This window comes from Protopterus annectens, chromosome 17.part0 (genome assembly GCF_019279795.1).
Source record: "Protopterus annectens isolate FY-2018-M chromosome 17.part0, PAN1.0, whole genome shotgun sequence".
Classification (NCBI taxonomy): domain Eukaryota; kingdom Metazoa; phylum Chordata; order Ceratodontiformes; family Protopteridae; genus Protopterus; species Protopterus annectens.
The window spans coordinates 732,502,192-732,523,524 of record NC_056751.1 but is presented as its reverse complement, the minus strand read 5'-3'; the positions used below and the strand labels follow the sequence as shown (position 1 = coordinate 732,523,524).

Below are 21,333 nucleotides of genomic sequence, written 5' to 3'. Positions count from 1 at the left end.
CACCTGTAGTAGCTCATAGTATCTTTTTTGTACTTCAGACACTGGTGCTATCCCATTTAAAATTGTCTCTCATCTTAGCTAGGGTCTCTCCAAAGGAAAGGTCTTGCATAGGTGAATCTGTTCCACTACATTCCTCTTCTGAGAAGACATAATTCACTGGGGAAAGCATATGAGAAGAGTAAGCCATATTCCTCTTCCTCTGACGCATCCTCTACCCTAGTCATGTAGAGTGGACAGAGAGAACTTGGAGGGGGAGATGAAAAACCTGGAGGAGCCTAAGTGACATAAGGCATTGAAAAGGCCCTGAGTGAATTTATGTCAGTAGCTAGTAGGTTCTTTTGGCGGAGACAAACACTTGTTTTTTTCCCATGCAGGTCTGCTTTATGTATCTTAAGAGGACCCAACTTGGGTCAACATTCGATAAGGTCAGAATCTACCTCTTCCCTAAAAAGGATCTGAGGAATCCCCTTAGGGCCTTCCGTAATCAGGTCAATGCCCACTACAACATAGAAGACCGTGGAAAGATTACAAATCTGGCAGATTACAACCTGGAGGATACAACTATTCTTATTGACTTCATCCCAGACAGTGAAAATTTGCCTTCTTGTCTTGTTAACCTAGGAGGAGAGAGGATTCCACTATAATGACAGACAACTTACACATTCCATAAGCATGTACTGTTAGATAACGAATTTTCTGCCATTTGACTTTTGTAAACACAGGGCAGTTTTCAGGAAGCCTGCTCCATCACTTCTGTTTTCTAGTACTTTCTATACATCTAACAATCTGTATCTATTCCCCCTCATCCAATGGGACTGGCCCCACACCTCCCTTTCTATCAAACCAATGACCTGTTTGTTAGTCTTTCAGAATGGGAGCCGCACACCATCCAGCCTGGGCAATAGCACCACAGCCCATTTGGTTCCTACCTTGAGGATCCTCAGCCCAGCTGCTCTATAGAGAGACAAGAGCAGACTTCTCTTCCAACTTCATGGCACTATTGATCCTCCAACAACTTTCTTGACCTCTACCATGTGCCATTATTTTGTGTGAAGCACATGTACATATACACATCTTCCCCAGATAGTGCAGAGCACCACACGTAGGCTTAGCATCCTCTTTCTCTGTGGCTACAACATCCAATTACTCCTCCAGTCCTCACTAAAGCGCCACCTCCTTCCCCCAGAGCAGGTAAGAAGTCAGTGGCTGCTCACTCACATCCTTCCCCAGCCCAAACATTGGCACCTATGCTGCTAATCAAAACCAGGTCATCTGGACTCCAAGTTAGGTCTTCAACCCCAACAAATATGGGCATGGGAAGCGTACATTTTTCTATGCTTACAGGAGTCGTGAGACTGAGACTCCATACTACAAACCAATGGGGTAACTTCTGAGATACAGCAGGAGTCGTGAGACTGAGACTCCATACTATAAACCAATAGGGTTGAGCCTGAATTACTGTTACTGTCAAATCAAACCGCCATCTAGAATGAGGAGACTCTGCCTTCAAAATCTTGAAGATAAACATATTTCTTCAATTTCTTTATAATCCCAAGATCAAATGGCTTGCATATTCTACAATTAGTACTAAAGTGCTCCTCTCAGAGGAAGAAAAGTACAGTTGTTTACACTTACCGTAAATTTAGATGTTAGAGTGTATTCACTGTTGCAGTCATTACATCTGGGTTATCTGCTTGCAGGCAAGCCCTCAGTCGGCCTGATTAACAAAGTCTTGGGTCCTGCATCGGTTGCTGTCCCTTCTTCCATGACGTCAGGTCGTCAGGGGTATAAAACATGCAGCCGGCGCCATTACATCAGTTTTTTTCTTGCCCCAGATATCAGGTGCCCCCCCTAGTGGGAAGCAATTATATATAAAAGCACAAAGATACACCTCCAACAAAAAAGCAAATACACCAAAAAAGGCTTTTAAGCATAGTAAAGGAAAGTAGAGGTATAGCCAAAAGAATTTAGGGAGCTGGAGGGAGGGTAACCAGGACTGCAACAGTGAATACACTCAAACATTTACATTTATGGTAAGTGTACACAACTGTACTATGTTCTTCGTGTTTCACTGTTGCAGTCATTACATTTGGGTAGATTCCCAAAGCTATGGTTGGGAAAAGAAATTTAGATAGCATCAGGGCCAGCTATAAGGCCCTGCAAGACTGCAGTGGCAAAGCTAGCTCTGGATTTTGAGAAAATTGGCAAAAGATAATGCTTGGTGAAAGTATGTACAGAACTCCAGGTAGCAGCTTCTAGAATGACCCTGGTAGGGATGCCTCTGAGAAAGGCTGCAGAGGTAGATCCACCCCTGGTGGAGTGAGGTCTGATCCCCTGGGGGATAGGTTTTCCATGGTGCTTATAGCATAAATGAATGCAATGGCCTATCCATTTAGAAATGGTTTACTTTGAGATAGCCTTCCCTGCAGCAAATTCCACCAGCAGTTGTTCATAATTCCTTTGAGGTTTAGTCCTGTCCAGGTAGGATCTAAGTTGTATGTGCACATCCAAGAAATGCAGTATCCGTTCCCCTTTATTCTGTGGATTGGGAAAGAAGGTTGGCAAATAAATGGACTGACTAAGAGCCACACTGGATACCACCCTGGGCATGAAAGATGGATTGGTTCTGAGAGATACCCTGTCCGCAAGAAAGATGATGAAAGGCTCCACTGCCATAAGGTCCTGTAATTCAGATTCCCTTCTAGCTGAAGTGATTGCTAAAAGGAAAGCTGTTTTCCAAGAAAGAAATTTTTTAAGACTGCAGTAGTGCTGGCTCGAAAGGAGGTAGGGTGAGTTTCTCCAAGACAAAGTTAAGGTCCCAGGCTGGGGTTGGAGCTCTTCTGGGTGGTGTCAAATTTTTGGCCCTTCTGAGGAACTGCTTGAGCAGTGGATGAGAGAAAGGGGCTGTTCTGTGTTATAATGAGCTGAAATGGCTGAGGCGTGGATTTTAATGGAAAAAAAAGACAGACCCTTGTGAAGCATCTCAGTTAAGTATTGAGAAATCTGAGGTAAATTGAGCACTGCTGTGCTCATCCCTTGAGCTTGGTTCCATGCACAGAATCTTTTCCATTTTTAAGCATGAGATTTTCTAGTACTAGAAATGATATCCATCACAGGTTTGCTGAGGTATGGTAAAGGAGAGATTAAGTAATTAGCCAGGCTGCAAGGTTCCGTGTTAGAAGCGGAGGGTGCAGAATCTGGTTCTCCTGCTGAGACAGCAGGGAAGGAGTCTGATGCAGGTGCCATGGAGATAACCATGACACACTGCGCAGGAGGGGGTACCAGTGTTGGCGCGGCCAGTCTGAAGCAATCAAAATAAACCTTGGTTTGTCCTGTTTGATTTTTAGTAGTACTTTGGAGAGCAGAGGCAGAGGTGGGAAAGGCATAGACTGATAGGTTTTCCAGCTGAAGGACAGAGGATGCACTTTCCAGGCTTGTTTGTGGGGAGTCCTTGCGCAAAATTTGTCCAACTGGTAGTTCTGGGGAGAGGCAAACAGTTCTATATCTGGGCTCCCCCATTTGCTTGTCAACATGTTGAAAATCCTTGGTTCCAGTTTCCACTCATGTGGGTCCATGAGGTTTCTGCTTAGTCTGTCTGCCAGTGTATTTAATTCTCCTGGCAGGAATTGAGCTTGTAGGTGCACTTGGTAGCTCAAGGCTGTGTTCCACAATGCCATGGCTAGTCTGCAGAGGGGGTAAGAATGTGTACCCCCCTGCTTGTTTATATACCACATAACAGTGGTGTTGTCAGTCTTTACCATTAGTTGTTCTGGAAGAATGTGGTCCTTGAAGGCTGTCAGAGCATTCTGTACAGCTAACATTTCTTTTTAATTGCTAAGCGGGTAAATTTGACTTGGGTTCCATTTGCCCTGAATGCACTTATCAGCCAGGTGAGCCCTCCATGCATAGTCTGATGCATCTGTTGTTAAGGTTTGGGTGGCAGGAGGTGGTGTGAACGGTAGTCCCTTGTTGTGGTAGCAAGGCCTCTGCCCACCAAAGGAACTCTAGGCGTAGGCAAGGTATGATAAGAATCACTGTTTCCAGGTTTTGAGAATGTTGACACCATAAGGCTTTTTAGATACCACTGTAGTTTCCTCATATGCAGTCTTGCATATGGAATTAGAAGAATGCAGGAGGCCATGAACCCCAAGGCTTGCAGTATTTGTCTTGCAGATAGCAGGGCTTTTGTGGCCACTTGTTTGAAGTAGTTTGTCAAATGAATTTGTTTCTCTGGCGTGAGGTAAGCCATCTGGTAAGTTGTATTCAAGCTTGCTCCCAGGAATATAATTTGTTGACAGGGTACCAGGTGTGATTTCTTTTCGTTTATGGTGTACCTCAGACAAGTTAGAACCCTTTGTACAAAGGCCAGATGACTCAAAAGTATGTCCTGGCTTTCTGCCTGAATTAGACAATTGTCCAGGTATGGCTATATTTGAATATTTCTTTGCCTGCAAAATGAAATAACTGGAGCTAGGCACTTTGTGAATTCCCTGAGCGCAGTAGATAAGCCAAAGGGCAGTACAGAGTACGGACAGTGTGTGCAGCCTCGTTGAAGCGTAAGTATCTTCTGCAAGATTCCCTGATTGGGATGTGCAGGTATGCTTCTTTTAAATCTAGTGTTGCCAACCAGGCATCATTGCCTAGCATAGAAAGTAATTGAAGAGTCAGCATCTTGAATTTTATCTCCAAAAAGGTGTTTAGAGTAGACAGGTCCAGGATAGGATGCCAAGAATCGTCTTTTCTTGGTAACAGGAAAAGTCTCAAATAGAAACCTTGTCCCTTTTCCTCTTCTGGTAACAGTTAAATAGCCCCCATGCTTAAGAGAGAAAGTACTTGTTTTTGGACCACTGCCCACTGATTTGGGGGTAGGTCCGGCCACCCGCTTGGTGTTGGCAACGTGTGGAAGTGAAATCTGTATCCCTGGGACACATTAAAACCCATTTGCCCTGGGTAATGAGTTTCCAATTCTTTGCATGAAGAGCAATCTTTCCCCCCCCAAGGGGGAAGTCAGTTGATAAGTGCTTGGAAATTTTTAAAGGCAGTCACGGAGACAGTTTACCATAGGGGGGAGTCTTATTATGCCCAGATTTGGAAGTGGAGCCCCCCCCCCACTGCTTAGGTCTGTGTGTCCCTTGGGACTGAAACCTGGGGATTTTGCTGTGCCTGGGATTGGCTTGAGAAGACCTGGAAGGGGCTGGAAAGGACCAATTCTTAGAGGGCCAGTGCCTACTAAATCTAAGAGGCTGAACTTGTAAAAAATCTTTAACAGTTTGCATAGATTTAGCTTTATCTTCCATCTTTTTAAGAACTTCCCCAGCCTTGTTGCCAAACAGGCGGCCCAGATTTAAAGGAGTATCCAACAATTTAGCTTTAACATGATCAGGCAAGGACTGCTCCTTGAGCCAATCATGCCTTCTGAGCACAGACCCAGTAACAGCAGCCCTGCAAGAGGCCTCTAATGAATCAAAACCACATTGCAAAGTACGTTTCCTAACTTATTCAGCAGAATGCATTAAATCCTGTAATTCTTTATTTTCCACACAGTCAGGAATCAACATCATTTTCTGTTTAAGCAGTCCAGTAACATGTTGTTGATACTTTAACATATGAAACTGGCAGTTTAAAGCCCTACTGGCCAAGGTTGCAGAAGTGTAAACCTTCTTACCCCATCTATCCAGCATCCTGGAGCCTCTATCAGAAGGGGTAGGATTTTTAGCAGTAGAAGCCTTAATGCCCTTGGGCTCCTGTGAAATGGTCTCTGGATCTGCAATAGGATTTTTTAAAAAGGAACTTGTGGAACACAGGGACCATGTAGTATTTGTCAGGTTTTCTGGGAGCAGGAGGCAGGGAATCAGGGGCCTAACTAGATTCCGAGAAAGCATCAACAATATCTAGTACAAGAGGAATAGCTAAGTCTTATGCTGTAGGAGAAGGAAATCCCTAAGCCTCTTTTTTGATTCAGAAAAATCCTGGCTTTCCCAGTAGAAATGCTCCCTTAGCGTATGTAAGGTTTCCCCAAAAGAAAAATCCTCATGAGGGGAAGCAGAGGGAATGGAGCCCTCTGCATCAGAATCTTCATAAGTAAATAAGGGCAAATTCAGATCACCAGAAGAATCAGAAAAAACAGAATCCTAATCAGAAGATTCATAATCAACTTCAGTCCTAGGCCTCTTAGAAGGGGGGTTGGCTACCCCTGATTAGAGTTATTAGATCTTCAGACATTCTTATTTGTTTTTTAGGCATAGAGGCCTGAGCATGTGGCCTGGGCATCGGTTTTTTAGGCATGGATCGAGATTTAGGCCTAAGTAAAGAAGGCGGCGTCAGTTTAATATGCAAGTCCGTAGGCCTGAATACACCCTCAGAAGCCGGTGCCTGCACAGCTGCTCCGGACCCATCCAAGGCAGAGACATCGGAGGGTTCCTTAGTTGAAGCATCTCGCAGCATACCGGACTCCAAATGGGTCTCAGTAGAGGCCTGCAAACCAGAAGTAGCAGGTATCAGGGGCTGCAAAAGTGTCTCACCGAGTACCGATGAAATGGCGACTGGCTTAAGAGAAGCGTTGTCGGCAGTTTTGGAGCTCGGCAGCCTGTCTTTATCTTTGCGTTTTTTCGGAATCCCGGTAGTCGGATGGCTGACTGACATTTCTGGATAATTAAACAGAGAACCAAAATACTAAGAGGCAAAAATGTACCGACGACAGATAGCGCGCTGATTAAATAACGCACAAAACCGACAGCAAGTTACGTCGTGTCAGGGCCTAGGCAAGGAATACAGTACGAATGAAAATCTTTATGAGGTATTTGCTTTCCACAAGTAATGCAATTAACTTTTACTGACATCGGTAAGGAGAAAGAAGTTGTTTCCCCAATGGGGTACTTAGCTTTAGTTGAAGACTTCAGTTCTGAAACTTGAAAACGAAAATTTCAGGAGTCTGCCGACTGGCACTTGCGAACTGCTTCTGCTTTAGGCAATGCATGGCAAGAAAGACTGATGTAATGGCGTCGGCTGCATGTTTTATACCCCTGATGAGCTGACGTCATGGAAGAAGGGACAGCAACCGATGCAAGACCCAAGACTTAGTTAATCAGGCCGACTGAGGGTTACCTGCAAGCAGATGACCCAAATGCAATGACTGCAACAGTGAAACACATTAGAACATCACAAAGAATGCTGAATTGTGGGAGGTGGAGGGATTTCACTGCCGATACTCAATGCACTTTTCAAATCCCCTACTACCCCAATATAAAGATAGAAACAAAGCAACAGAAACTGCTACATATGAAGCAACAGTTGAACACATGAAAACTTTTCAAAAAGTACAGGAAATACAAACAGAAACAGTGCTAAATGATTAGCTGCATTTTTTTTGGTTGTAATTAGCAAAGATTAAAATAACTTCTACTACAAAAACAACCAATGTTAACTGAAATTAACAAATGAAAAGATGCAGGAAAAAAGAACACAGAAGACCAAGGCAAATGACAGGGGAAAAAATGACTGTCCTTTTTTTGAAAGCTGAAAAAAAAGAAATGTTTGTGACTTGAAGAGTGCCAAAACTAGAAGATGTTTTACACAACACTGTAAAATGAAGTAGCCCTGCCATGATCTTTGCGGTAAAGCAGCAAGACAGATCAGGAGAAGTTAGCCAGATGTGCATTATAAGAAAAGGGAAGGGATAAGCATCCTGGAAAAGCATTAGATGCTGAGAGGACAAAGTCTGTGGTCTCATTCCTACCGGTTGAAGACAGTGGATCTTCTTGCAGCAGATTATCTAGTAGTTCTTGCAAGTCTTCATGCATCTCTTGTAAACATGCTTTACTCTATCAGTTTTGTTCCTCGAGCCATGCGAGTCATGCCTTACTCTACCAGTTTGTTCCTCAAGCTATACAAGTCATGTTTACTTTACCCGTTTGTTTCTCGAGCCGTACGAGTTATGTTTTACTCTACCAGTTTGTTCCTTGAGCCATAGGAGTCATGCTTTACTCTACCAATTTTGCTCCTCAAGCCGTATGAGTCGTGCTTTACTCTACTCATTTTCTCGAGCCGTACGAGTTGTGCTTTACTCTACTCATTTGTTTCTCGAGCCGTACGTGTTAGGCTTTTTACTCTACCCCTTTCTCAAGCTGTACAAGTTATGCTTTAGTCTAGCCATTTGTTCCTCAAGCCGTACGAGTCACGCTTTACTCTACTCATTTTCTTGAGCTGTATGAGTTGTTCTTTACTTTACCCGTTTGTTCCTCGAGCCATACAAGTCGTGCTTTACTCTACTCATTTGTTTCTCGAGCCATACGAGTTAGGCTTTTTACTCTACCCGTTTCTCAAGCTGTACGAGTTATGCTTTAGTCTAGCCATTTGTTCCTTGAGCCATACAAGTCATGCTTTACTCTACCCATTTGATCCTTGACCCATACGCAATTCATTTCACTTTCAAATCACACATCTAGAGTAGAGTAGTGATTTCTCTGATCTTACAGGTGCCTTTTGCAAGATTTCCTGAATGCATTTTGCAAGTATCTGTTGATTAGATTCTACACAAATTTTCCTGCAACAATCAGATGGAATTTCAAATTCATACACTACAGACAAAAAATCTTCTTCTAAATATTTCTCTTTTGTCTGTAAATGCTCTTGACCCACAACAGTCTATTTTCTAGCAGAATCCAAGTTCCTTCAACATTCTGAACTTCACTCCCTTGCAACTGTAAAAGCATAATCAGATCAGTAAATTAATATTAATGAAGTGGTTACTCACCTCCTGAGCTTTTCAAAACTCCCTTCTTGTTTCACAGCTCCATTCTCCAGCTACAACTTATTCTTAACAGATTCTTAGACTGCACTTACCTCAGGCACATTAGGAATAACATTTTGCAAGCTACTGTATCGTTTAAACACACCTCTGGCATTGCCATTTAAATAACTTTTCTTTTCTGCATCAGCCCCACCTTCAGTCCCTCCAACATCGGAGTAGGCCCCTTGCTTTTTTCATACCGGTCATAATTAGTTGACTCGTGCTCTTATTTAGCTTGAGACTTGTGTACACCTGTCTATTCAACAGCTTTATTTCTTGTTGTATTAATCATCTGCCCAACTCTAAATTATCAGACCATCAGTTAAGTTTACAACCCCTTCCAAATCCATCAATTACTCATGCAATATAACTAAACACAGACTGGGAAGACTTGCATAAAGAACAGTCACACTAATTTTGCTTTTAACTTTTTCTTCTCTATTACACTGACACCTTCAGAAAGTACAGTTGTGTACCTACCATAAATGTAGATGTTCGAGTGTATTCACTGTTGCAGTCATTACACTTGGGGTATCCTGCTGGCAGGCTACCCGCAGTTGGCCTGAATTCCAAAGTCCTGGTCCGGCGTCAGTTGCTGTCGCCTCTTCCCTGACGTCAGTGCACCAGGGGTATACAAGACTCAGCCGACGCCATTTTCTTCAGTCTTACTTGCCCCAGATGTCAGGTGCCCCCAAGAAAGTAGGCAATACATATTGCTTATAAAAATATACACTAAAATAAACAATACCTTCATCTACAAGCAAATGCACCACATAGGTTGTATAGGATAGAGAAGTATAGATAAGTCCCAGCACAGAAAGGGGGATGGTGGGTAACCGGGACTGCAACAGTGAATACACTCGAACATCTACATTTATGGTAGGTACACAACTGTACTATGTTCATCGCGTTTCACTGTTGCAGTCATTACACTTGGGTTGAATCCCAAAGCGGAGGTAGGGCGGCTGGGTCTAAATAGGATTAGGTGTGGCTATGAGGCCCTGCAGAACTGCAGTGGCAAAGCCTGCTCTGGATTTAGAGAAGAGGGGTAAGAGATAATGCTTGGTAAAAGTGTGCACTGAACTCCAAGTTGCAGCTTCCAAAATTTCCTTGGTTGGTACTCCTCTGAGAAAGCCTGCTGAAGGGGCTGCTGCCCTGGTAGAATGTGGCCTAATATTCTTAAGCACTGATTTGCCATGCTGTGCATAGCAGAAACAAATGCAGTGTCCTATCCATTTTGAAATAGTCTGCTTTGAAATGGCCTTTCCTCGTGTTCCTGCAGCATATGCTACAAACAGTTGCTCAGTTTTTCTGAAAGCTTTTGTTTTGTCCAAGTAGAAGCGTAGCTGCCTGTGTATGCCCAAAGAGTGCAGAAGTCTCTCCCCTTTATTCTGGGGATTTGGATAAAATGTTGGAAAATGGTTTGATTAAGAGCCACACTGGATACTACCTTTGGCATAAATGTTGGGTTTGTCCTTAACCCTGTCCGGATGAAAAATGATAAAAGGTTCCACTGCCATGAATGCCTGTAACTCTGAGACTCTTCTTGCTGAAGTTATTGCTAGGAGCAGAGCAGTTTTCCACGATAAGAATTTTATCTCAGCTGTATTGGCTGGCTCAAAAGGAGGCAGTGTGAGATTTTCCAAGACAAAGTTGAGGTCCCATGTAGGTATCGGTGCTCTCCTTGGAGGTCTTATGTTTTTTGCCCCTCTGAGGTACTGTCTTAGCAGTGGATGCGAAAAAATAGGAGGTTCCATATTGTAATGAGCTGAAATGGCAGAGGCATGGATCTTTACTGATGAGAAGGATAGGCCTTTGTAAAGCATCTCAGTTAGGTATTGTAAAATCTGAGGAATATTTGGAACAAGTGGTTCAAGTCCTTGTGTCTGGTTCCAAGCACAGAATCTCTTCCATTTTTCTGCATAAGATTTCCTGGTGCTGGGCCTCCTGGCTTCCAAAATGACATCCATAACAGCTTTAGAGAGAGGTGTGTCCTGGCTATATTATTTGCCATGCAGCCAGATTTAAGGTTCTGAGTTGGCTGTGAAGGAAATGATTGTTTTGCTGAGTCAGAAGATGAGGAATTTGAGGTAAAGTCCAGGCTGGGCCTAGAGACTAGCTCTTTAGGATTGGGTACCAGTGCTGGGGTGGCCAGTCTGGGGCAATCAGAATAATTTTTGGCTTCTCTTGTCTGACTTTTAGGAGTACCTTGGGGAGGAGAGGCAGTGGTGGAAAGGCATAAACTGTTAGGGTTTTCCAGCTGAATGACAGAGCATCCACTTTCCAAGCTTGTGAGTGATAAGTCCTTGTGCAGAATCTCTGTAGTTGGCAGTTGTGAAAAGATGCAAATAGATCTATGTCTGGGCATCCCCATTTCCTTGTTATCATGCTGAAGACTTGTGGATCTAGTTTCCACTTGTGAGGGTCCATGAGGGTTTTCTGCTTAGTTCGTCTGCCGGAGTATTTTTCTTTCCTGGCAGGAATTGTGCCTGCAGATGTACTTGATAGGTCAGTGCTGTGTTCCACAAAGTCATGATTTGCCTGCAGAGGGGGTAGGAATGTATTCCCCCTTGCTTGTTTATGTACCACATAACTGTAGTACTGTCCGTCTTTAGCAATAGTTGTCCTGGATGTAGTAGATTCTTGAAGGCTGTCAGGGCATTCTGTACAGCTAGCATCTTTTTTTGATTGATATGAAGATGCATTTGGTCCATGGGTGACATGCCCTGAATACATTTTTCTGCCATGTGTGCCCCCCAGGCATAATCCGATGCATCTGTTGTTAGTGTCTGCCTGGCTGTGGGTAAAGTCAAAGGCTGTCCCTTGTTGAGGTGACAGGCCAGTGCCCACCATCGAAACTCTTGTTGCAGGCAGGGAATGAAAGTTATTACTGTTTCCAGGCTGTGGCAATGTTGAGTCCAAACACTTTTTAGATACCACTGTAGCTTCCTCATATGCAGTCTTGCATACGGAATTAGCAGGATGCCATGAAGCCCAAAGCCTGCAGAATTTTTCTTGCAGGTAGCTGGGTCTTTGTTGCCATCATTTGAAAGTAATGAGTCAGTTGTCTTTGCTTGTCTGGCATGAGATAAGCCATCTGGGCAGTTGTATTTAAGCTTGCACCCAGGAATATTATCTCTTGAGAGGGCACTAGTTTTGATTTCTTTTCATTTACTGTGTACCCTAGGCAAATTAGTAATCTTTTTACAAATGCCAGATGCTTTAGCAGAATGTCCTTGCTCTCTGCCTGAATAAGGCAGTCGTCCAAGTAGGGATATATACGAATTCCTTTTTGTCTGCAAAATGCAATTACTGGTGCCAGGCATTTTGTGAAGTCCCTGGGTGCAGTACATAAGCCAAAGGGCAGTGCAGAGAATTGGTAATGCATTGAGCCAGCTATGAATCTGAGGTATCTTCTGCAATACTGTCTGATTGGGACATGCAAGTATGCCTCTTTCAGGTCCAAAGTAACTAGCCAAGCCTTCTTGCCCAGCATGGGTAGAAGTTGCTGCACTGTCAACATTTTGAATTTTGGAACGTCCAGGAAGTTATTTAGAATAGATAGGTCCAGTATTGGTCTCCAGGCTTTGTCCTTTCTGGGCACCAAGAAAAATCTTGAGTAAAATCCTTGCCCCTGCTCTTGCTGTGGTACTTTTTGAATAGCCATCATGTCCATGAGAGCAGAAGTTTGTTTTTGTGCCTCTGCCCATTGATTGTGTAGCAGGTCTGGCATACCTTTTGACCTTGGTAGGGTGTGAAAGTGGAACCTGTAAACCCTGAGAAACAATATTCAGTACCCATTTGTCCTGGGTGATCATGTGCCAATTTTGTGAGAAAAGTGCTAGTTTTCCCCCCAAGGGTGCCGCCAAAAGGTAAGTGCTTGGCATTTGTAAAGTCATTGGGACGGTTTCCTATAAGGCTTTGATTTGTCTTCTCCACCTTTGGGGGCTGAAGCACCCCATTGTTTAAGTCTGTATGAGCCTTGGGGCTGAGATCTGCCTCTTGGGCGTCTGTATCTACCTCTTTGTGGCCTGTCTGACACTGGAAAGGACCAATTTTTAGAAGGTCAGTTCCTGCTAAATCTAGGTGGCTGAAACTGTAAGAAATCCTTTACTGTCTGCATTGATTTTGCTTTATCCTCCATTTTCTTTAACACCTCTTCTGCCTTAGCACCAAACAAAGTATCATACTGTAATGGGGCATTCAATAATTTTGCTTTAACATGATCAGGTAAAACTCTGTTCTTTTAACCAAGCATGCCTTCAAATGACAGAACCTGTAACTGCGGCTCTGCAAGAAGCCTCTAATGAATCAAAACCACATTACAAAATATGCTTTTCCACTTGTTCAGTTGCATGCAACAAATCCTGCATTTCCTTGTTCACAGGACACTCAGAGCTTGTAAGCATTTTCTGTTTTAGCAAAGAAATTAGGTATTGTTGATATTTAAGCATGTGAAACTGGCAGTTTAAAGCCCTTACAGCTAAAGTAGCAGAGGAGTAAACTTTTTTCCCTCATCTGTCCAGGGATCTAGAATCCCTATCAGAGGGAACATGTTTTTTTGCAGTGGAAGCCTTGACCCCTTTGGGACCCTGAGAAATAGTTTCTGGATCAGCAGCAGGGTTTTTATAAATAAATTCATGAGAATCTGGAACCCTGTAGTACCTATCTGGCTTAACTGTAGCAGGGGGTAAAGAATCAGGAGTCAAACTGGATTCAGAAAATACATCAACAACATCTAGTACAGGGGGGATAGAAAGAGGCCTGTGCTGAGGCAATAAAAAAAAAGTCTCTGAGCCTTTTCTTGGATTCTGAATAATCCTGGCTCTCCCAATGGAAATGTTCCCTCATGGTGTGCAGGGTTTCCCCAAAAGAGTAGTCCTCAGGAGGAGAGGCTGAAGTGATAGATTCTTCAGCATCAGAGTCCTCATAGGGAGGAAGAGAATATCCCTGTTCTGAAGAGAAATCAGAAGAAACAGAAACCTGGTCAAAGGAGTCATAGTCAGTGTCTTGCCTAGGCCTTTTATCAGGAGGGGGATGGGAACCCCTATCAAAGTAATTAGGTCCTCGGCCATTTTGAGCATCTGTTTCGATGGCATGGATGACTGTCCAGGAGAATGCTGTACTTGTTTCTTTGTCTTTAAAGGTGTTTTAGACTTTGCCTTGGCTGCTGAAATGGTCTTGATAGTAAGCTGTGTAGGTCTGAAAACACCCTCAGAAGCAGATGCCTGCTCAGCGGCTCCGGATCCATCTGAGGGAATAGTTTCCGTAGGTCCAATACCTTGAGTTTCCAGAGGCCTAGCTGTCTCCACATGGAAGTCGAAGGCGGCCTGTGGCTCTGAGGTAGCGAGTGTCAGGGGCTGTGAAAGCGCCTCACTGAAAACCGGCGAGTGGCCTAGAAGAGGCTTCATCTGTTTTGGACCTCAGATGCCGGTCTTTCTTTGTCCTTGCGTTTTATATGGACTCTGGTCATCTGTTTTTCCGATGGCATTATATAGTTAAACCTTCGGCTAAAGTAATATAAAGCAAACTTGAACAGACGCTTAATAGTGAGTTGGTTGAATCAAGCACAAAACCGACAACTAGCAACGTCATGGTCAGGGCCTAGGCAAGAAATACAGTAAGAATGAAAATCCTTATGAGGTATTTGCTTCCCACAAGAAATACAATTGTTAACTTTTACTGACGTTGGTCTGGAGCAAGAAAGTTTCCCCAACGGGGTACTTAGCTTTATTGAAGACTTCGGATCTGAAATTCAATTTCGAAAATCTCAGGAGTCGGCCAACCGGCACTTGCGAACTGCTTTTGCTTCGGGCACCGCACGGCAAGAAAGACTGAAGAAAATGGCGTCGGCTGCATCTTATATACCCCTGGCGCACTGAAGTCAGGGAAGAGGCGACAGCAACAGACGCCGGACCAGGACGCTGGAATTCAGGCCGACTGCGGGTAGCCTGCCAGCAGGATAACCCAAGTGTAATGACTGCAACAGTGAAACACAATGAACATCATCCATTAATTAAAACACTTGCTCTCTTAATCCCTCTGGTGCGAGACTAGCCCTTTGTCCATCTAGCTTTATCTCCAAGAAAACCTGGTCTGCATCTGAGAAGTCCGCATTCTTGAGAGCCAGCCTTCATCTGTAAGCAATGGGCAATGTTCACCTGCATTCAATTCAATCTGCTCCGCCTCCAATGGATCAGTACAATTATGGGTATTAACTTGCTTTACAAAGACAGCCACAGTACTCGGCCATTCTGTTGACGCAGACTGATTCTTAAAGACAAAGGCTCCCATTTGCTTCAATTCTTGTTCTATTTTCCTGGAAGTATGCATCACTAGCACTGTATCAGGTATTGTATCAGATTTTAGTTTCATGTATCATTTTCCAAACAAGACCTTTTAAGCTACCATATCAATAAGCACATTCATGCACGATGTCAGTGCTATCACACTGACAAACTGTGCAACTATTTACTGTGTCTAAACGCAACACATGCACACAGCTTTTACGATGTGTGCGTGTTTTATTACTATTTTCTCACAAACTCAAGGACCCAAACCAATAGGAGAAACAAGTTTATTTGGCATGATATGAAACAATGAACTTATACTATGTATTTTTTGTAACCAAGTCAGCAGTTTCTGAGCCAATGATGCCACAAAATGGCCGAAGTATTTCGAAGTGCACACAGCTCTCATTTTCCAGCACAAACGCTTTTAAAAAGCATCTTCAGGCAAAATATTACTCCGTACCACCATCAAATTTAAATTCAACATTATGCTTATTCATCTGCCCTAAGGTCTTGTGTCTTGATGTTTCTCAAGCAGTTTCAGACTTCACTATCAACTTGCAATTTCAACAAACAACTTTCATGCTTCTGTTCTTAAACGTACAAATTCTTTTGAGCAAACACATTTTGGTTTTTACACATCTTGGCAAAATTTCCTGTTACTAGCAGATTCTGCAGAATTGATGAAAACCAGAAAAAACACTCCTCATGTTTAGAGCTACACCTAGAACACAACTTTAATTTTAAGTGCATGCTTACCTCTTTGGTCTCCACTGTTACTAAAATACACTGCCACACCCTTCTCTTTTTCATATTCATTATTTTGGAGTGTATTAGTACTTCATTTCTCATTTTTTAACTTGCATTTTATCTCACAAGCATCCTTCTGAGCTACTCTAACAGTGAACTTTTATGTTCGTTCACTCTACACACATTCACAGCTTCTGATGTGGTCAAGGTTGGCTATTTTAACAAGCTTGCCTTTAGTTCTATTGCTTCAATACAACTCATTATATTACTTAGTAATGAATCAAGCAACTCCCTTACCTCATACCCAGTATTTGGCTCTACTCTTTCACTCAGTAACGCAAGTTTCTACATTTTTTGTAGGACCCTGTGCTAAATGGCAAATTCTACTTGGGCTCTCAATAAAGTACAGTTTTGTACCTACCATAACTGTAGATGTTAGAGTGTAAACACTGCTGCCGTCATTACACTTGGGTTATCCTGCCGTCAGGCAGTTCCCCAGTCAGCCTGAGTTCCAAAGTCTTGGTCCGGCCGGTTGCTGTCGCCTCCTCCTGACGCCAGTGCGACAGGGTATATAAGATGCAGCAGCCATTTTCTTCAGTTTTTCTTGCCCCAGATGTCAGGTGCCCCCAAATAGGTAGGCAATTCAAATTGCTAATAAAACATACATAAGAAAAGCAAACAACTTTCAGTTACCAGCAAATACTCCCCATACGTAGTAAAGGGTAGAAGACATAGGTACATACCAGCAAGTAAGAGGAGAAGGAGGGAGGGTAACTGGACTGCAGCAGTGTTTACACTCGAACATCTACATTTACGGTAGGTACAAAACTGTACTATGTTCATCGTGTTACACTGCTGCAGTCATTACACTTGGGTGGAATCCCAAAGCTGAGGTAGGGAGGCTGGTTCTATAAGGCATTAGGGGTAGCTATAAGGCCCTGCAGCACAGCAGTGGCGAAGCCAGCTCTGGATTTGGAGTACAAAGGCAAATGGTAATGCTTGGTGAAGGTATGCACAGAACTCCATGTTGCGGCTTCCAAAATCTCCTTGGTAGGTACTCCTCTGAGGTAGGCAGTTGAAGTGGCTGTTGCCCTGGTGGAGTGAGATCTAATGCTGCTAGGTACAGGTTTCCCATGGTGAATATAGCAGAAATGTATACAATGTCCTATCCATTTTGAGAAAGTCTTGTTTTGAAATGGCTTTTCCCTGTGCTCCTGCAGCATATGCTACCAATAATTGCTCAGTTTTTCTGAAAGCTTTGGTTTTGTCCAAGTAGAAGCGTAACTGCCTGTGAATGTCCAAAGAATGTAGTAGTCTCTCCCGTTTGTTCTGTGGTTTTGGATAAAAAGTTGGAAAGTGAATAGTTTGGTTTAGAGCCACACTTGATACCACCTTTGGCATAAACGCAGGGTTAGTTCTTAAAGACACCCTGTCCTGGTGGAAAATGAGGAAAGGTTCCACTGCCATTAGTGCCTGTAATTCTGAAACTCTTCGTGCTGATGTTATTGCCAGGAGCAGAGCAGTTTTCCAAGAGATGTATTTTAATTCTGCTGTGTTAGCTGGCTCAAAGGGAGGTAAAGTTAATTTTTCCAAAACAAAGTTGCATAGGTTTTGCCTTATCCTCCATCTTCTTTAATACCTCCTCTGCCTTTGCCTTACCCTCCATCTTCTTTAATACCTCCTCTGCCTTAACTCCAAACAGCACATCCCGCTGCAAAGGTGCATCCAATAATTTTGCCTTAACATGATCTGGTAAAGTACGTTCTTTTAACCAAGCATGCCTTCTAATGACAGAGCCTGTAACTGCTGCTCTACAGGAGGCCTCTAAGGAATCAAATCCACATTGCAAAGTATGTTTTCCCACTTTTTCAGCTGCATGCAATAAATCCTGCATTTCTTTAAAACTAGAAGGATCTGAATCTGGAAGCATCTTTTGTTTCAACTGAGACATCAGAAATTGCTGATATTTCAGCATGTGAAACTGGCAATTTAAGGCTCTCGTTGCCAAAGTTGCAGACGTATATACTTTCTTTCCCCATCTGTCTAATCTCTGTCAGAGGGAACTGTTTTTTTTTGCTGATGAAGCCTTAATCCCTTTGAGTCCCTGAGAAATAGTTTCAGGGTCAGCAACAGGGCTTTTATACAGAAATTTGTGAGATTCAGGGACTCTGTAATATCTATCTGGTTTAACTGGGGCTGGAGGTAAGGAGTCAGGGTTTAAGCTGGATTCAGTGTACACATCATCCACAATATCTAACACTGGCGGAATAGCAAGGGGTCTGTGTTGAGGCAGTAAAAGGAAGTCTCTGAGCCTTTTCTTGGATTCTGAGTAATCCTGGCCTTCCCAATGGAAATGCTCCCTCATGGTATGTAAGGTCTCCCCAAAGGAGTAGTCCTCAGGCTGAGAGGCTGATGGAATTGATTCCTCAGCATCAGAGTCCTCATAAGGGGGTAAAGAATATGGGGCCTTAGACTTAGCAGAGGGTTTAATGGTTAACTGGGTAGGTCTGAAAACACCCTCTGAAGTTGTGGATTGCTCAGCTACTTCGCTTCCCTCTGAAGGGTTAGTTTCGATGGGCTGAAAACCTAGAACGTCCGAAGGCCCAACCAGATCCACGTAGGAGTCGGAGATGGTCTGTGGAAGCGGTCGTCAGGGGCTGCGTAGGCGCCTCGCTGATAACCGAACTGGCGACCGGCCTAGAAGAGGCCTCGTCAGTTTTGGGCCTCTGATGCCTGTCCTTGTCTTTGCACTTTTTATGTATTCCAGTCGTTGGAAGTTCCGACGGCATGGTGTAATTGAATCTTCTGCCAAAATAATGTCGGGCAAAATCAAACAGACGTTTAATAGTGCGCTTGTTAAACCTAGCACAAAACCGACAACCAGTGACATCGTGGTCTGGGCCTATGCATGGAATACAATAGTACTGGAAATCCTTATGAGGTATTTGCTTCCCACAAGAAATACAGTTATTAACTTTTACTGACATCGGTCTGAGGCAAGAAAAAGTTTCCCCAATGGGGTACTTAGCTTTGTAGAAGATTTCGGTTCTGGATTCGGAATGAAAATCTCAGGAGTCGGCCGACCGGCACTTGCGAACTGCTTTTGCTTCAGGCACCGTGCGGCAAGAAAGACTGAAGAAAATGGCATCGGCTGCATCTTATATACCCCTGTCACAGTGACGTCAGGGAGGAGTCGACAGCAACCAACGCCGGACCAAGACTTTGGAAATTGGGCCGACTGGGGAACCGCCTGACGGCAGGATAACCCAAGTGTAATGCCTGCAGCAGTGTAACACGATGAACATCTCCAAATTCTCTCCAACAGCTGCTACTTTATCTTATCTTCAAGACATGCAAAAGCTAAATACTTTCAAAGTTTTCCCTACCTACTTGCAGAAATGCAGCAATTAGTATTTCATGTTTTTCAGCTACTCTACTCACTGTGAAGAGCAAATCAAATTTCTGGGTTCAAAGCTTCTGATTTTCTACAAAGCTGCCTTGAAATGAACAGACTCCTGGTGGATGCAGAGAAGTCTTTGTTTTTACACTAAAATTATAACCCTGAACTTCCAAACACAAACTCCTGAAAGTAAACGAGTCTTATTTCTGTAGAAACATTTACCCAGTCCTATAAATATCTTAACTTCTGACACCATAATGGGTCCAGATGGTGGGTAAATACAGCAGACACACTGCTGATGTGGCTAGCCATAATGAGATCTTTACTCTGACTGCATTCTACAGAGTGAGGTGTAACTTCCTGCAACTAGCTTAATGGTATTTAAAGATACACACGCCAAATTTTACAAGTGCATAAAACCAAACAAACCAGAACATAACCACTACAGATGAAAGCTGCACTGTAAGGTAAGATAACTACAAAAATATTACACAGAAAAATATCTTCTACGTATGCTAGCAGCTGTGCTGATAATACCATACCTGCTATTGTAATCTATTCTGGACACAATCAAAATTGGAAGCACTGGGACTATATGACATTTAATGATATTTACACAAACTCAGAATTAGCTGCATAATCTAATTTCTACTTGGGTTTGCCACCCATCAAGATGGTAATGTTAAAAGTTCCATAAAAGATATCTGTCCTACTAAGCTTGGACTGATGTCCTTAATTTTAAACTGCCTGTACAACTCTCAGCAAGCCCTAAGCAGCACCCATACATTTTTTTAAGTAAAGTTTTTTTTTAATAAAGTACAGCTCTAATAAGTATCAACAATCAGCAAAGCCCTGCAAACTACTTCAGTCATAGTGACATCGGCTTTATTATGACATTCAGACTTAGATTTCATTAGAATAATTTTTTTGTAAAAACACTTGACATCGTTTGCCTACAAAAATGAGCTTAACACTTCAATACTACTCCTGGTTGATACTTACGTAGCGGGTCGCTCCTGACGAAGATCAATTGAAAAAACAACGGCATCTTCTCCTGCTGACAGGAAGGTGCAAGGTGAGTCAGGCTCAACGGCCAACTGAAAAATAAAAATTAGGAATAAATATAATCTCTTCCTGACTATTCTAATAATGTGATATTAACAAAATACAAAAAATAAAACAAGCTGATCAGTGTCATTCAGGAAAGGCATAGATAAAATTACCAACACAGGCAATAGCAGTTTAACAGGTTTGCAAATATAAAACTTCTAAAATGCTAATACAGTCCCTGAGGAATCAGCTGAGAGGGGGAGGTAGAAAGGACTGGCAATGTTGATGGCTCACTTGAAAGGAAGAGTTATCAGGCAAAGGCTACAGCCCACAGCAGAGACAAAGGGCTCTAACCATGCCACAGCACCTGGATCATGCACTGCACGATTGTCCAGGGACTAACCAGCATAACTATTACTGCGCAATGGGCATGGTGGCAGAACTGAGAGTAGGGCATAACAAAAAAGTATGAACCACCCAAAGATGGCTGCTCACCTTAACCAAACTTGTCTCAGCTGAAAATTAGACTACTGTCAGCAAGTAGGGAACAAACTGGTTAAAAGGGCAAACTAAGGGCTTCACTGTGACCAGACAGGGACAAAAAAAATCTTCATACTGCTGTTTACTAGTGGGAGAAACACTGCAAGAAGAAAAAACTGGCTTTGTGGCACACAGAGATGGAGCGCTGAATGTGACCCAGGCAACTTTGGTTTGAACAGCACCCCCAACTACTGGCGGAGTCACGCAGAGGAGTGAAGGAGCATGGCTAGCTCGCCTCTCTTGGGGGGGTGGAGGATCTGTGTAGGTGGTCAGTGAGCACAATAGAGGGTATGGTTTCCCGACAGACTGGGAAACCACCACCTGCTGTTTAAGGACAGGACGGCAGGGAAGCTTGGAAAAAAACCTGTGGAAGTGAGGAATGACCAGTGCAGTTAGCCCATTATACTGGGCATTCCATTTTGCATCTCTCTTTTCCTTTTGAGCTAAGTTTGCAGATGGAATGCAGTCCCAACCAGAAAATATGAACCACCTGTGTTTGCCTTTATGACAGATTC

At 43.2% G+C, this 21,333-nt stretch overlaps 1 protein-coding gene across 1 annotated transcript in view; it reads right to left on the bottom strand.

Moving 5' to 3' along the window:
- The window catches only part of DCAF8 (DDB1 and CUL4 associated factor 8), a 1,751,511-nt gene that overhangs the window by 1,143,198 nt on the left and 586,980 nt on the right, over positions 1–21,333 (bottom strand). The window contains exon 5 of the mRNA XM_044059248.1: positions 20,230–20,325. Within this exon, the coding sequence (XP_043915183.1) occupies positions 20,230–20,325 (96 nt within the window). The remainder of the gene's footprint in view (positions 1–20,229; positions 20,326–21,333) is intronic.